Source organism: Nicrophorus vespilloides, unplaced genomic scaffold (assembly GCF_001412225.1).
Source record: "Nicrophorus vespilloides isolate i.1.1-1 unplaced genomic scaffold, Nicve_v1.0, whole genome shotgun sequence".
NCBI lineage: Eukaryota > Metazoa > Arthropoda > Insecta > Coleoptera > Silphidae > Nicrophorus > Nicrophorus vespilloides.
Window position 1 is genome coordinate 350,730 of NW_017096383.1, and position 17,052 is coordinate 367,781.

General features: G+C 34.3%; 4 protein-coding genes across 7 annotated transcripts; 1 reads left to right on the forward strand and 3 right to left on the reverse strand.

Moving 5' to 3' along the window:
* The first annotated feature begins 62 nt into the window (after positions 1-62).
* LOC108556899 (tyrosine-protein phosphatase yvh1-like) lies at positions 63-1,316 on the forward strand. 2 transcript variants are annotated; one of them, XM_017913210.1, is made up of 2 exons: positions 63-231; positions 290-1,316. In XM_017913210.1, exon 2 carries the CDS (start codon positions 308-310, stop codon positions 1,220-1,222), a length of 915 nt encoding a protein of 304 aa, XP_017768699.1. In that variant the 5' UTR covers positions 63-231; positions 290-307; the 3' UTR covers positions 1,223-1,316. The 2 variants fall into 2 exon arrangements, with proteins under 2 accessions (XP_017768699.1, XP_017768698.1); XM_017913209.1 differs by having other exon boundaries at positions 64-228.
* A 109-nt stretch (positions 1,317-1,425) lies between these two features.
* LOC108556900 lies at positions 1,426-4,096 on the reverse strand. The gene is made up of 6 exons (XM_017913211.1): positions 3,672-4,096; positions 3,088-3,608; positions 2,755-3,031; positions 2,598-2,704; positions 2,327-2,536; positions 1,426-2,175 (listed from the first exon to the last, which is right to left on the reverse strand). Exons 1-6 carry the CDS (start codon positions 3,756-3,758, stop codon positions 1,959-1,961), a joined length of 1,419 nt encoding a protein of 472 aa, XP_017768700.1. The 5' UTR covers positions 3,759-4,096; the 3' UTR covers positions 1,426-1,958.
* Positions 4,097-4,789: 693 nt separating this feature from the next.
* On the reverse strand, positions 4,790-6,026 carry LOC108556873 (60S acidic ribosomal protein P1). The gene is made up of 2 exons (XM_017913155.1): positions 5,818-6,026; positions 4,790-5,103 (listed from the first exon to the last, which is right to left on the reverse strand). Exons 1-2 carry the CDS (start codon positions 5,887-5,889, stop codon positions 4,837-4,839), a joined length of 339 nt encoding a protein of 112 aa, XP_017768644.1. The 5' UTR covers positions 5,890-6,026; the 3' UTR covers positions 4,790-4,836.
* A 1,683-nt stretch (positions 6,027-7,709) lies between these two features.
* Positions 7,710-16,312, reverse strand: LOC108556884 (YTH domain-containing family protein 3). 3 transcript variants are annotated; one of them, XM_017913185.1, is made up of 9 exons: positions 15,896-16,312; positions 15,359-15,383; positions 14,433-14,594; positions 14,235-14,363; positions 13,931-14,143; positions 13,574-13,865; positions 10,635-11,274; positions 10,185-10,556; positions 7,710-9,089 (listed from the first exon to the last, which is right to left on the reverse strand). In XM_017913185.1, the coding sequence occupies exons 1-9, from the start codon at positions 15,917-15,919 to the stop codon at positions 9,039-9,041; spliced, it is 1,908 nt and encodes a 635-aa protein (XP_017768674.1). In that variant the 5' UTR covers positions 15,920-16,312; the 3' UTR covers positions 7,710-9,038. The 3 variants fall into 3 exon arrangements, with proteins under 3 accessions (XP_017768674.1, XP_017768676.1, XP_017768675.1); XM_017913187.1 differs by lacking the exon at positions 15,896-16,312 and adding an exon at positions 15,470-15,504; XM_017913186.1 differs by lacking the exons at positions 15,359-15,383; positions 15,896-16,312 and adding an exon at positions 14,661-14,814.
* Between the last annotated feature and the right edge of the window lie 740 nt (positions 16,313-17,052).

Below are 17,052 nucleotides of genomic sequence, written 5' to 3' on the forward strand. Positions count from 1 at the left end.
ATATATAACCCATGTTACAAATATGTTTGTACCATACATGCAACCAAATGTACACAAATAACCTCTTTAATAGATCGGTTTGATGTAGTCTATAGTTTTTCAAAATTGTATTAGTTTAATTGCATTGTAAAATTGTAGATTTAATGTAAGTTAATAAATTGAACATTGTTTCTCACGTTTCGTGTACCAACAGTGAAATCTTGAAAAAGACTGTTAAAAGTTAAAAAGGTGGTAAAATCAATAAATACAGTAGTTGTAGCAGTGAATTATTAAACAATTTAAATTGCAGGAAATCAAAATTATTATAATGGATGATGACGATCTGGACGATCCAATAAGTTTGGATCAGATTGAATCAAATTTGTACCTGGGAAATCTGAAAGCTGCTAAAGATATAAATACTTTAAACAAATACAAAATCACACACATCTTGACAATAGATACTTGCCCATTGCCTAGGAACATCAGGGACCTGAATCACATAACTAACAAATATCTCCAGCTCAGTGATATGCCCAAAGAGGATCTCCTTATACACTTTGATGACGCTTACGAATTTATAACAGATGGCATGAAAAATGGCACTGTTTATGTTCACTGCTATTTCGGCGTTTCCAGGAGCGCCACTATTGTCATAGCCTACTTGTTGAAGAAATACAGCTTGACTTTCATGGAGGCCTTCAAAATGGCAAAGAAAAGAAGGGGCATTATATATCCCAATCCAGGTTTTATGATGCAGCTAAAGCTTTATGTGGAGATGGGATACAAGGTGAACAAGAATTTTGCAAAGTACAAAAATTTTCGCCTGTCAATAGCTGCTGATAAAGTGAAGAAGGCGAAGATTCTTCCACAAGATTACTTTGATTTGATCAAAGCTGATCCAGGTTTGACTCAGATACAGCCTGAACCAAATGTGTACAGATGTAAGAAATGCAGAAGGGTATTGGCAGGTGAAAGCAATCTGATTATACACATTGATAAGACAGAGGACAAGTATTGTACAAAAACCCATTTCATGGAACCCTTGTCCTGGATGGCCGGCGTTACACAGAACACCCAGGGGAAACTGCATTGCCCAAAATGCAACAACAAAGTTGGGTCTTTCAGCTGGATCATGGGATGCCAGTGTCCATGTGGATCACAGGTTGCTCCAGCCTTCTACCTGTGTCCATCAAAAGTGGACTGGACCAATGTAGTTAAGAATGTTGAATGCACAATTTGAGCTTCCTGCTAAAATACTAAGCATATTATTATACCAAGTTTAAATGTTTTGTATATGTGTCTATCCATGTATAATAAATGATGATCAAAAGAAACAGCAGTTTTCCAAAGTGAATATTTCTATTCTTTATTTAAGCCTTACATTGATATGTATTTAAAAAAAAAACATGTAAAACAAATATAAAAAGAAATAATAAAGTCAGTAAATAAATTAACGTAAAAAGATAACAAGGTAAACAATTTAATTGTAAAGCTTAATAATAATATTGACGAGGAAATAATCGAAGAAGTGTTATCAAACGAAAGCTAATTACACCAATAATTTGACTAAATTCACCTAATTGTATTTCTTTTCATTTTTTCCTTCTTTTTGGTGAACGCAAAAATTTAACAAAATTCGACAGTAGCGTCAGTAACAATATTAAGAATGTCAAAGTCACTTAAAAGTATACTTTGCACCCATTCATATATATAATAGAGTGTATAACAACAGTAAAGGCAAGCGAAGGCATGAGTTCATATAAAAAATCGGTAATTAAATTTCCTTTTTCTTTACAAAAGCTACACTATCAAAATGATTGGCATATTTAATTTAATTTCACTCATCTTTCACGATAATTTTCGTGAAAAATATTTTTTTTTTTTTCTGTGCGAGCGAGCATTGTTTCCTTGTACTTTTCGTTGAGCCAAATAAAAAACGTCTTGGATAAACAGTCTTCGTTTCGATATGTATGTCTTCATTTCATCACCATGTAGCAGCTTTCCAAGTTTGTTGCGATTTTCGTCATTGGTATGTAAGTTTCCATAGCGTCCATCGTCTTTTTCGTTGGAGACATTACCATGTATTCCTCATCCGAGGTGAAGATCTGCGACATTCTCTGCAGATCCTTCGCTGGTAGCGTATTGCAACGTTGTTTGTATGGAGTCATCGATATGTAAGGAGTCTCATTCATACTGAAAAACAATGATAAAGTCATCAATTAAAACACTGCCAATTAAATAAAAGTTTCTGTTTTTTAATTGCAACTGATGAAACTGTTTCTTTTGTGGGTACAAACACCCACATACCATTCCACTATTGTATTGTAAACGATGAAGTACACACCTTTCACTTAATAATAATAATTCATTTTGCCGTGGCGGCAACGGAGGCGGCGGAATTACACTCTTGATCCTCAAACTGACAAAGACCGGATCTTCGTACACGTGATTCACGACTTCTTTAGTTCGAGACGTGGTGGGTGGCGTTTCCGATATTTCCTCATAAATACCTGACGCAATCGAAATACCAGATTCTCTCCTCATCAAAGGGCTCCTAAAGAACAATAACGATTTAAAACATTTAAAAACTACTTGCAAAATCTATAAGAGCTCACTCTCCATCTCCACTTAACGTTATATCAAGCATTGAATCTCCAGTCTCACTACCTCCAGGAGTCTTAGTTAACAGAGCCATACCAATACTAACCAAACTAGCTGCCATCTAAAGCACAAATATTAGTACAAAGTAAAAACAATTTATAATACTATTACTTTGCTTTTCAGAGCAAAATCTTCAGAAGTAAGTGAAACCCTGACACCAGAATCTTCACTTCCACTGTTACTCCTGAAACAAATTGGACTATCTGGCTGATAACTATCTTTTCCATTGTAAGCTTCACACAGATCTCCTTCACTTCTACTTAATCTCCTTGTATTTATAAGACCTGCATTCAGTTTAGGCCTTTTCCCGCGAGCCACCAAATAGTTAAGGAGCTGTGGCGCTTGCTTGCAATACAAATACAACTGTCCAGGACCAGCAATGAATTCACTGAAATAATTTAAAATGTAAATATATACAAATAATTAAATTCGTATAAATCTTACGTGCTTGTATGCATGACGCAAATTTGATTTTCATCTGATGCTATGCTGCTGGCTTGTAAATGGAACTGATGGAATTGATACCATTTCCAGGTAATCTTGGGTTCCCCAGTGCATGGATCACTGATAACCATTTCTTGAGAATTCGTACCCAAAACTCCATATAGACCCATCAGACCTGCAGTTCTTGAATGACTATTATCAACAAGAGAAACATGAAAATTCGTTTCTCCAACTGGCAGGTATGAGGCGATTGAGAGCATCTTCCTAATCGAAGACATCCATGCTTGACTGTCCTTCTCGCTGTTCCCAGATAAAAAGAGCAATGGTTTCTGATTTCTCCCCAATGTAAATACCCCAAAAGAATACTGCTTGGTCCTCGATTCTGTCCTGCAGATCTTCGAGGACCTTGGCAGACGAACCACACTCAAAACATTCCCATCCAAAGCAGACTTTAATTTCAGTTCAACCCCATTCTCAATGCAATCCACCCTCTTAATTTCGCACCACTGCTTTTGCCAAGCCTTTAAAAAAAATAACAAACAAACAAGTGAAAATTATGCTAAGCCACCTGCAAAAATATTTACCTTCCAAGGTGTAAAACCGCGCCTTGTTCTGGCAGAAATCTTAACATCTAAATAACCAGAGAGAATGTCCACATTATCACAACTCATTGCAACTTATTACTTGACTGCACAAATTAACTTTTTAACGGAATAAGTTTCTCAAGAATGCATTTAATAATAAAGTAAATATCCCCCTGTTTGTACTCAGAGCACCCCTCCCCAAACGAACATAAAAAAAAACTATGATGGACGAAACGCGCGCAAATGGCGCAAAGAACTACCATCCCTGGGAGGAAGCAACCAGAACTCGAAACAATGCATATTTCAATTGCAAATTGTATACGTGGGTCGACTCGTGCGGATCCTAATTAGTTATGAATCTCTATGCAAATTGGAATTCTTCAAAACGGTGTTAATTGTTTTTAAATTATTTACGTTTAGTAGGCAACCAGTTTCACTACGACCGTTAACTAAAGTAAAATTACTGGAATTTTAAACGCTTGAGTCGTTAGTTAATTAAAAGCAATAATAGAGCAATTATACGTATCAAGCTCGTTTTATAATTAGAACGTACCAAATACGTCTTTTTGAGTAAAACTCAGAACCAGTTTACAAAAATATACAACAATTATTGACAAAGAAGTGACTTCAACAATTCAAAACTTTTGTAATAATAATTAAAGTATTTCATTAAACATATTAGCTTTGCGCAGTAGCAATATTGGAACCAATAAGAGGTGCGATAATTATTACTTGAAAACATAAAAGTTCAAGAAAAATTATTAAAGTTTTAAAACTTTTAATTAAATCAGCGTTTCATACGTAACTTATTTAGTTTAAAATTTTTAAATTATCCTTGATTTATCAGTATTTGTTCAACACTTCAGCTTAATTAAAAAGAAACTCCTAGGTAAATGTTCAAATATATAAAACATTGATATCTCAATATTACTCTTGAAAATTTTATCTAGAAATTAAGTTTCTTTTTGAAATAACGTATCATAAGTAAAGTATACTTATTTTGTATCACATTTTGACTACGTTAATATTGTCAATGTATATGCATTATGTTAAAAAACTTAGTAAGAGCGTTTGGATAGAGGAAACGTAACGGGATGATTTATGACAATACGACGGTATAAAATAAAAAAATGTTTATTTTAATTATGCATACTGCATAAACTGTTTAGTCGAAGAGACCAAGACCCATGTCATCGTCGGATTCTTCTGGTTCTTCCTCCTTCTTCTTCTCTTCCTTAGCTGGGGCGGCAGCAGCGGCGCTGGGGGCAGCGGCAGCTGGAGCGCCACCGGCTGGGGCGGCTCCTACACCGGATCCAATGTTGGTGATCAACTCCTTGATGTTGACACCCTCAAGGGCCTTGGCGAAGAGTCCTGGCCAGTATGGCTCAACATCAACCTTGGCGGCCTTCAAGATCGTTTGGATCTTCTCACCCTACAAATAAAAACAAACGAAATTAAGACAATGTTCATTTTAATAATAAGAGAAATGTTCCAGTATCTGAATCATATTATAACTTGTTGCTTACAATGATATAAGTATATTTTATATAAAGCAACTTCCTCATCTATTTACAATTTAATATATTAACAATGATTCTTTTAGTTTCATGATTTCTTATATTGGAAATTAATAAGATAAAGTCATAACACTATTTTGGTTGATTTTTTATAGAATCAAAGCTATTTCTCAGTACCACAAAAAAATGTATTAAAGTGAAATAAAGGAAACAAAAGAACATATGTATCTAATTTGAAGTTCATATAACATAAGTAACCTATCATAATAGCAATTTTGAAAAAGCATCAAGTAAATGAAATTAACACGTAATTGCTGAATCTTTAGTAAGTGTAATTTATGAATTAAACTTTTTCATTAATTTAAGAGGGAAACATATTTTGGCAACGTGTTTACATCATGCAAACACGAAACATAACCACAAATTTCAGGTGTTGTTTACAAGAAAGAACAAGTTTTTCAGATTTTTTTTATAGAAAAAATAGTCCTATACTTCGATAGTTAAGATACTGTGAATTGCTTCCGATTGGATTGAATGTGTGGATGCATGTTTTTCGTGCAGATAATAAACGATTCAAAGTTTTTCTGTGTACAAATTACAGGTAGATTTTTTTATAATGTGAAACTTACGGTAACGGCGACATCATCATCGGCCAAGATGAGGGAGGAGTAGACGCAAGCCAATTCAGCGGTGGTGCTCATGTTGATTTTTGTTGTTAACAAATGGAGTTTCGTGCAAGTCGCCTAAAATTTGGGCCTTAGCTCTGCGAGAACAAGCACTCGTTCTTTCAGTGATAAAACCGGAAAGAGGGAACGATCGTCAAGCAGCCAACAACAGCACTACCCAGTGGTACCAACACAGCGGAACAAGCATGCGCAATAATTGGAAATACCCAAGAATTTTCTAAACCAATCTATAAAATAAAAATGATTGTAAAGAAATTAAATTGTATTACTAATTAACAATTAAATCGTAGTAACAATAAACGATTGGTGGTTCGATTTGAAATTCACGAATTACAACCAAAAGATGGCATTGCGTCTGCTAATCTTAGCGGGTATTTTCGAATTGATAAAAAATGGTTACAGTAATATGCATGTCAGTTTATTGGAAAATAAAAGTAAAAATAAAACAAAAAGGAATCGCCAATTGAACAGTCAAGTATAGAAGACCAAGAGAATAATAATTGCTTATTGCAAATAAACAAAACAAAATAATAAATTGTTCTTTTTTTTGTTTTTGGATTATTCTGTTGTTTCTTTCGTGATTCGTTAAAATAATTTTGTTTTTATTAATAGGATTAATATTAATGTCTAATTGTTGAATTCGCTACACAACAGAAATCTCCCACTTTTCGGATCTACCGCTACATTCGTCTTTCCTTTATTATTATATATATATTTTTTTCCCAAACGGCAGCTTTCTCTTCGTGTACAGTGATTTTTTTTTGTTACTCATCTCAATTCACTTCCTTTTCTCTTTATTTTGTTTGGGGGGTGGAAAAAGAAGGAACTCGCCAGTCTATAAACATATTAGGCACAGTGTTAAAAAAATAAACCAAACTTATAACAATCACACTATAACAATTTTTCGTTTAAAATTATATTAGATCTAAAAGAAGCAACAGTTCTTTTCTTTTCAGACTTTTAGGCGCATTCAAAAGATTCAATTAAATATTTACTAAATGATACATTTGCCAACGTTTATACTCAACCTGCGAGTCAAAGAATTAATTTATTAGTTTTCTTTTTCCAATTATTGAAAGAAACTGCATTAATCGAAGAAAACAAATAATAATGATTTAACCATCATATAAATTTCAACTAGAATAATAATACTAAAGAGATAGAGAAAAAACAAACGTGAATTGCAATCAACCAACAATAATATAGTGCTATGTTATAAGTCAAATATATTATAATTAAACTATCAAATATATTTATACATAAATATATCTCAACAAATTATTCTTTCTTTATATTTAAGTCTGCATAATTCACAATCTCCCTACAGAAATATATATATTTATATTTAGAGATAAATAAACAAACGATTTAATGTTAATTATTATTTTTTTTTCTTTTGCTGTTTTAAACAATTTTATGAGCAGTAAATTAAACCGAACTTTCGCGCTTTCTTCGTGGAAACGCCACCAGTTTGCACGTTACAACCACAATTCGAGACAAACAGGTGGACTTTCCGAAAGACATCAAATTCCACCTAACAGACAAAACAAAAACTTATACATATACATAAATCAAAACTGAAATTCTGTAAAATATATCATAGTTCGATTTCAAATCCATTGTTACAAAGTAAAACAAAAAAGATAATGAATACAATAAAAAGAATATAAACGAAATTACACTTTGAAATTTTCATATATCCTGCGTTGCGTTGTTTTGCCTCGTTTGCGTTCAACTGTTCTATTAATACGTGTTTCTTCTGTTATGTTCACTGTCTTCTCTTCTTCTGGTTTGTGTTTCTCTTAAATTTTTTATTATTATTAATTTTTGTTTGGTTTTTTATACAAATTTGGGTTTAATTCTTTTTTTATACATATATTTGGAGGAGAATGTGTTGATGTGTTTCGTTGCCTGTCCATCAATATTTATTTTGTTGTTGTTTCATTTATTTATATATATAATTATTTTTTTTATTATATATTTATATATAAGCACTTCACAAAAATAAATTTGTCCCGGAGCGAAAAGTAGAAATTAACAATCACTTATAATTTTTTTTTTCTTGTTTTAATTTTTCATATATAGACGTGTATATATATAAAATATTCTATACAATTTTTCTTTTAAAGTTCACACAATCATAGTTCTTTCCATCTGCATTTTACTTTCTTTTCTTTTTTTTTCCTCTTAGATAACTTGCATGTTTCACCATATACAATTTTTTTTTTCCTCGATCTCTGTTAATTACATAAAACTGCGCACTGCACTTCAACAAAAAAAAAAATTATAATATAATCAGTTTAAAAAAAAATTAATACAAACAGAAATAATAATAGTCAAGCCCGATCCGAAAAATAGGCTCCACTAAAAAAAGTTCATAATTAATTAATTAATTGTTTAACTTGTTATTGTTTTCTTTTTTTTAAATTATAGTACAGCTATAATCATATATGTTATGTCCTTTTCTTTTGTTTGTTTGTTCACTACATAATCCAAATACCAGATTTTAAAAATTATATATATATTTTTGTATATATAACATTATAATAGCTAACCAACTTTGATAATCCCACACACAGAAAAATAAAAGGAGAAATTATTTAGCTGCAAAAATTTTACAAACACAAGTAAAGAAAATCGTTTTGTGAGTTTAAAAAAAAGTCCCAGGATAACAATGATCTCTCTGTCTGTCTGTCTGTCACTCTTGTTTTTTTTCCATTCTCGCCACATCTTTCCTTCCTTCGAATTTATATAATCAATAAATGTATATACGTATTTATATATATATACTAAACCACATAGACTCTTCTCGCAAAAAACAATAAAATATATATATATAAAATTATATAATCAAAGTAATTACATATAGTTTTAAGCTTATTCACATTAACATGCTTAATCCAAAAAGGGAAGAGGTAATAAAGAATTAATAGAAGAATCTAAAGCGAAAAGCGAATTCAAAAGAAAGAAAAAAAAATCATGTAAATGTAATCGAGCAAAACCTTGCTGCGCGTTAATTAATTTGTTACGGAAAATAAACCGAAGTACGAAGATACCTAAATTTTGAAGTCTATGAGTGAGAAGCGATAAAGTAATATTATTATTTTTTTTTTCCTTATTTATAGCCACATGTAAAAGAAATGATGTTCCTCGAAAGGGTCTCTTTAGTTGCGACCGCCGCGGCCTCCACGTCCTCTACTGTTCTCACCGCGATCCTGCAAAATGCAAAAACAAAACAGATTAGATATTTCATCAAATACATTAATATTATACAAAAAAAATGGATTACAAAGATTGCGTTTCGATATAAAGCAGACTATCACTACGTGGTTATTTATGACTTACAAGTTCACCGTAAGTACTTTTGAAAGTAGTGAATAACATTGTGCCGTATGTAAGTGAGTATATTTCTTCGATGGTAACTTGATGTGAAATTTGCAGGATTAAATAACTATCTAATCAAATTCATAAATAAATCGATTCATAAACATTGGCTACATATGCATATTCTAATACAAATGAAGCAAATTTAATTACTAACTTAAAAATTAAGCTTTTCAATATTACTGAAGATCAGAAGATAACGAAAAAATAGATACAAGATATATATGAATAAAAATAATTATGAAATGCAATAGAAAATTTGAGATTATCAATATTTAATAATAATATTATTTAGGAGGGATATTTGCATATCTGTTTTAAAAATGCAGTTGAATCGTGATGGTCTATGATTGGAATGAAGTGTATAAGTGTAGCAATGGAGGTGACAAGATTCTAAAAAAAAAATCTGATTTGTCCAATAGCTTTAACAGAGATTGTTACCTACGCAACATGTTTACAATCTATGTACATGACATAAATACTACTTTTCTAGAGAATTTACTCGTAAGAATCCATTTTTCAATGCTCTAAAAACAATTGAAAAACATGATGTTAAAAATAGACTGCACTAAAATAGTTTCGAGAAAATGCGTATTCCAGGAAAAGATGCGTGGATAAAGTTGTCGTACTGTTTAAATAAAGATTAAGATATTGTTTTCACAATCTTAGTAAAACAAATTAACAAATCAAAATTGACTATAACTTTGACCCTATCGAAAATTATATGGAAAGCGTTAGTATCCGAAAAGGGTTAACATTATCATTGTCACTTACATAATTTCATGGTATTAATATATATGGTAATAATTTGCAATTGTCTTGTAATGTAATATACCATGGAATTTTTGGATTCTTGAATTGTAGCAGGAAATTTTAATCATTTTTTTGTTAGTGAATTTGAAGTATGTTGAGCAGTTGATTGTTACCTTATGATGTCCTCTTTCGTGGTGCCTTTCTCTATCGCCGCCTCCTCTCTCGTGTTCGTGGTTTCTATTATGATGTCCTGGTCTCTCGTTTCCATCCCTGTCGTGATTTCGATGACCGCCTCTGTACTCTCTATGGTCACGACCTCCGCTTCCGCCGCCTCCACCTCCACCGACGTGCTCACTCCTCTCCCTGCCTTCGTGTCCAACTCCATGTCCATGATTATTCTTCGGCGGGTTACCACCACCACCTGCACTGACGGTCCCCGGTTCCGGCTGCTTCTTGTTATCCTCCTCCTCCTGCCTCTTCTCGTAGTGGATAAAATCGTCGAATATCGACGTCGAATGACGATAAGAATGCACAATCCTTAAAACCTACAAACAATAATTAATTTCGGTTAGTTTATAAGGATGTGAATGAGAGAGAGAGAGAGAGCGGTGGTTTTGATTTACTTGTAATCCTTTTGTATGCGGTACTTCTTGAGTGTCCCTGGAATTGGTCACCGGTTTGTTCTCGTTGTTTTCGAGCCGGATGTGTCGCAACTGTACATTAGGAACGTCCTTAACGTAAACCCAGCGCACTTTAAACTGTCCCTTCCACTTGTCCTGCGACCACACGGAACTGTTGGAGTTATAGTCCACAGCAGACACCATTTGGGCCATGCCGCAAAAGTGTCCCGAACCGTTCACAGAGAAAAACAGAAAAACAGCACCGTTCGGTTCACGCTCACGAAACGCCTGATCCAGACGCTTGTTCCCGTGCTCGGTGCTGCACCAGATTTCGTATTTGATGCTGCGATGGATGTCGTCCTCCGAGTACGACTTGATGACAAAGAATCTGGCATTCGGGGCTGTCAGGTCGAAGTCTGATGGGTTGTAGTTGTTCTTGCCTCGCAGCTCGTCCAGTACAGGATGCGTTGGAGCCGGTGTTGTTGCTACCATCACGGGCATCGGACCCTGCGGCATCATGTTTTGGACGTGACCACCTGCTGGCATACTCACTGGTGGAGGCATATGTTGAGCCATTAGAGCTGGCTGATATGACTGCATCGGATGTGGAGGTGGCCCAGGACGAGGCGCTGCCGGTGGACCCCTAAATCAAATATAATTAATAATCACACATAAGTCTATCAGATAAAAAAATGGAACTAAATAACTTCACACATTTCCCATTCCGAAAATAATCCACCCTAAATTTATGACTACAGTCTATTAATTACTAAAGTTTATATACGTATAAAACAATAAATACATGAAACCATGTATACTCTCAGTAATAATTAGTATGAAGATGTATAATGAAATGAAATACATACAATATGAAAAGTAAATAAATACCATATAAATGCAAGCACTAATAACATGACATTAAAAAAAGAGTAAAATCTTGTGCGTAATTCCTATACAATATTTAACAAAAATATTACAAATATTATTATGAAGAAAAATGCTACAAACGTCAAAGTTAATAAGCAACAAAGTGAGTAAATTTTGAAAGAGATCGAAATAGATATGTTGATAATTAAAAATGTCAATATTTAATTAGCAACAATTACATTTGTATTTTGACTAATTATTGAAACGGCAATTATTCGCCCATTTCATTTAGAAACTTCATACAAATTTATGTTCACATTGTTTGTATGTACTGATAACGCTAAAAGTATTGCAACGCAATCATATTTTTATCAATATTATTCAGAAAGCAACACATTTCAAAATAAATAAGGAAATAATAGAAATTATGATGCTTGCCAAGGTTTTAATGAAACAAACACAAAAGAAATACTCTCATTAATATATATCTACAATTTTGTATCAAGTAAAAATTATTGGCAAAAAAAACAGTCATATCCTTAATTTATATAATTCTTGTATACAAGCAATCAATAAAACTACTCCCATTAATAACCATTCTAAGAACATTTACTTATCCAAAGATCAAGGCATTTGAAACTAGTAAATTAGATGTATCATTTAAAGAATAACATTGAAAGATGTAAATCAAACTATTCAAAGAAAACACTGTGAACGTGCAAGTAAATAATGATACCATTTCTCACTTGAACTTTACTTACGCTGATTTCATTGCGGTTAGTTTAAACTCTTGTGTTTTTGAAAGGTTCTAAACCTTTCATACAAAACTACATTTTGTACATACAACCAACATACGAAATATGCTAATGATAATTCTATGAATTACTTGGTAATTGATAAAAACCCACGAACAAAACTATATATGTTGTTTCCGTTCAACGCTTGACAACGAAAGCAATAGGAATTTATCTTATAAATTATAGCCGCTCAGCTTTTATATAAGTTTATCAATTAGCATGCATGCTTAATTAAATATAATCCATAAATCTGCTGATGCAGATTTTCTACGAGAATTTGATTATTGATGTGTCAATACAAAGCGTTCCTTACAGTAACAAACAAACTGTCTTTCACTCTACAAGGTTGCTATGGAATATCTCCGACAATGCAATGCATTATTGAGAAATGAACAATACATATTTAATTTGGTCGCGTCCTTTCCGCGATTATCAGTGACCACAAGATAACAAATTCACTGGTAGATGATTATATTACATGAATCAATTATGCGAATAAAATCATATTTGAATTTAGTAAAATTCCCATCGTCATTAGCGTGACAAAATTGTATAACTTTGTTGTCTGTCTCTGTTTTCTTTATCAAGTCGATTTATTTTTAGTGCTTCTTTATTGATTCTATTGATTCGGATGAATTGTATTTAAACTTCTATATACTTGATTATCATATAGTGTCAAATCTATTACAAAACTATGCACATTACATTCATCATTTGCTACTCAATCTATGAAGAACAAGCGCAGGATTCCGAAATAATAATGTAGATAGTATAATACAACTATTAGTTCAGATAAATTGTAGATTTGCTAAATCAGCAGTAAAAACTATACTTCACCTAACGTTTTTGCATGTAATCATAATCAACGTTATCGGTGTATACATAAATAAAACAATGAACAAACAAATTAAACTTAGAAACTATAGAATGGTAAATAGGTAAAACTTTTTTTGTTGACTGTTCATTATAATTAATTTTATGTGTTTATACGTTTCATACATTTGAGATAATTAAAAAAATTGTTGAAACCTTATTTTCCCAAGTACAATACCAAGTATGCATTTTAATTATATAAAAGTACATGAGCGTAAACATCTACAGTAAATAACCCGTCGGTTGAAAATTAATCATAATTTTCTGGGTTTGATGTGTTGTTTTAAATATATTTGAAATATTATATGGTATACAGACGCTATGCATAAATGATCGTGTTTCGGTATTACCATGATATAAAATACGTATATTTATATGATAATGGTAAGTATTTGGGAGTCATACCTGTTTGTAGGAGGTCCGGTCCAAGCCGGTCTAACGGCAATATTGGGAGCCATAGTTTTTGGTACTGTGTTATTGACGACAGGCATCTGGGGCGGAGTGGATTTGCTCGTGTCCCACGTACCAATATCCATGTTGTGTTTGCCAGGGATGATGGGACCCGGAGGCATGCCGGGACCTTTCTTCTTGAGTCCCTGGTTCTGGATAGTCAGTTGGGGTTTCGCCGGCTGACTGGCTATGCTCGCCCACGTCATCTTCTTCGGTTGGCCCAACTCTTTAGTGTCTACTTTTAAATCTGCAAGTAGCAAGTAAAGTGGAAATTAGCGCAATGAGAAGAGCGATGGAATGTTGAGGATGTACCTAAATTTTGCATTGCCTGCTCTACATTTTTCAACGTATCTGGCATAGATTGAGTGTACATGTTTTGGTCTCTGTAATAATCGTCGTACTTCCGTTGCCCGATCTGACTTCCACCCCACGTGCTGTAATCGCCGTTGCTGTGGAAGTAGTTGAACGAGGAAGGCTGTCCGAATGGCGTCGCCGTTGAGAAGGTTGTCGAAGGGCCGAACATTCCTGTTGCATAAGGGACGACAGAAAGATAAGTAGACAATTAGTAAGAAGTGTTGTAAATGCGAGCATCCGTCGCGGCTGTGTAAGCACATACCGTCCATCGAATAAGAATCGTGATGGTATCCGCTTAGATATGTCACTGGATCTGCTGATCCGTTTGACCAGGTCCCGTCGCCGACTCCGTACGCTTGATACGGATAGGTCGCTCCGCTTCCATAATAACCTGCAACAGGTACAAAGAATTCCGTGTGGTCAGGTACGAAGATGCCGTCGCGATTTCCAAAAATTCTACCTGTGCTCATGTTGTAAAGGTCCGTGGCACTCGAGATAGGGGCAGATGTTCCATATGCAGTGTGAGCTGCCGAGTTCTGTTGTTGGGACCTCCATGGTTCAAACTCTTCAGCACCACTAGCACCTTCACCCGCACCTAACTGCTCTTTAGGGCCATTGGACACTGCGGAAAGCACGCAATTAACAAACATACTCCAAATACGACGAATTATATAACGCTAATATTAACTTTCCGATGCTGCAATAACTGCACTGAATTTTGTCAAACACAAATACATTAGAATAGAAGCGGACGACGATAAGATAAAACAGCGCGGATCAACAATGCCTCCGTGTGCGCTATTTTCAAACAACAACAATGCACGTCGAAGCGCACACGACGTCTAATGCGAATCCGGTAAGCAGCAATTGTCGTCGCCGCCGCCGCTCAATCTCATAATCAAAACTAATTGCAGTAAAATGATAGGACTGCTTCTTTTATATAACAGCCGTGTGAGTCACTCACTCACTCACTAACGCACGGATTCAATAAACAATCCGTCTTTGATCAATAGCCTATAGCGGTATAAACACAAGAAAGATGGAAGGAAACGGCGAGAGAATTGTTTACAGAAATCGCATCGCGAATCTCCCGAAGAAACCTGAACTACTTCGGTAAGCGAACGCCGTTTGCCTTCTTCCTTTTTCCCCCTTTTTTTCCGAATTCGCTATTCGCTTAACCTTAAACAAACGTAAAGTGCAGCTGAAATTTTGAGGTTACTGAATCGAATTGGATTGCTCTGGTATTGCTATGCTTGGTGGTACGTTGGATCGCACAGAATCACGCGCCGAACGGGGTGGGATTACAATATAAATAAAATAAATAATGCACAAATAAAATAGTGAAGAGTATACGGAGTTTTGTAATAAGACTGTCAAAACACAAACCTGTATTTCCTTGACCTTTCATCCGCTGTGACATGACCGGAACATGAAATAGAATTGAAACACACAGTATATTAGATATTTTCGCCTCGATGGAAGTCGCTTGCAATATACAAAAGTCAAGTCAATTTCGTGTAGGATTTATTATGAGTTTTCGTGCGATTTCCAACCTGTAATAAAATTATTTACAATCGTGTATATTGTGAGAGTATATTTTCCGCAAGTGACAAGAAAACGGCGCCGGTAGGGTGGGGGGGATTCTCTAGGAGGCGAAGTGAAGTGGCGGCGGCGTGAGGAAGAGGGAGACACACACACAGAGAGAGAGAAGGTGGTACGGACTATTTGACTTTCTTCGTATTTTGGGAATATGAAGCAGAAAGTGGTGGTGGAGAAGGTGGAATATAGTGTGTTGTATACACCTAAATCTCGCTGTCAAAAGTTTGTTGTTTGATCACAATAATTTTTTTTGGTGTCGCATTTATTGCATTTTAATTATTTACTTATTATTATTATTATTATTAATTAATTAATTATTTTTACCTGATCTGACACGCCTGCTGACATTGACTATAAACTTAAAGCAGGGGCGATATTTGTATTCCGTTGCGACTTTCAAAACCCCGACACACTCACACAGTCTCACGCACGTCACTCCGAAATACACACACAACACATACACAATAATAATAATAATATCTGTTGAATTTAATTGCACCAGCCGAAATGCACCGAACTGTCGCCGTCCTTGGCGCGACGCGCACCACTTCTTTAACGAATTAATTACTGCCGCTACCACACTAAAACAATCCCAATAATCCCGCACCTTTCTGGCTACGACAGTGCTTACTCTATTATTACATGGATTGCCTTTTTTTTTTTAATTATCACCAGTCCAGTCAAAACGTCCAACAATGGCGTTCACAACCGCGATGTGTGCGCACGTCCGTCTGCGCAGATCCGTCGGTGAGAGAGCGCCACCGGCGCCGGCACCCGCCAAATTCAAATTGGATTTATATGCTTGTATCCCACAGAAGCAAACTGGAGCCTCTGTGGTCTGCTGTATTTTTGGCAATAAGGCGAAGGCGCCACCTCAAGCTCTGCAATCAAAGCTTAAACCAAAACAAACAATCGTAACCTCAAGTTGTTGTGTTTTATTAAATGCTATGACACTAAGATTTTTATGTAAATTATTTACAACTCTTTATTGGCCCAATTTCTTTTTATAGTAAAACAACATTGATTATAAATGAATATTCAAGTTATTTGACTGAAATACAATCTACAAATATTCTGAAATGTTAAAATTGAGATTAAATTTCTCCTATTAAAGGCATTCTTATTAAACATTGTCATATTTGATTTCATAAATGCTCATATTACTAATGGCCAAATGTGGATGAGATTGAATGTATTATTTTACAGTAAGTGTGTAGATTTACTAATTATAACTTAAGATTATGGCGGAATTTAATAAAGCGATCAATAACAATATTAATAATTATATAATATATAACTTGAAATTAAAGGATCTAAATGGATGTTAAATATCCCTTACAGGGAATGGATAAATGAGGTACGAAAGTATATAATGAAGAGTAAATATTTAGCAATGTATCACGAAAATCTGATACGAAAGGTCGTTCAATTCCGAAAAATCAACAAAAATTTGTGGTGGCTGTTAAACCCGAAAGGGGTAG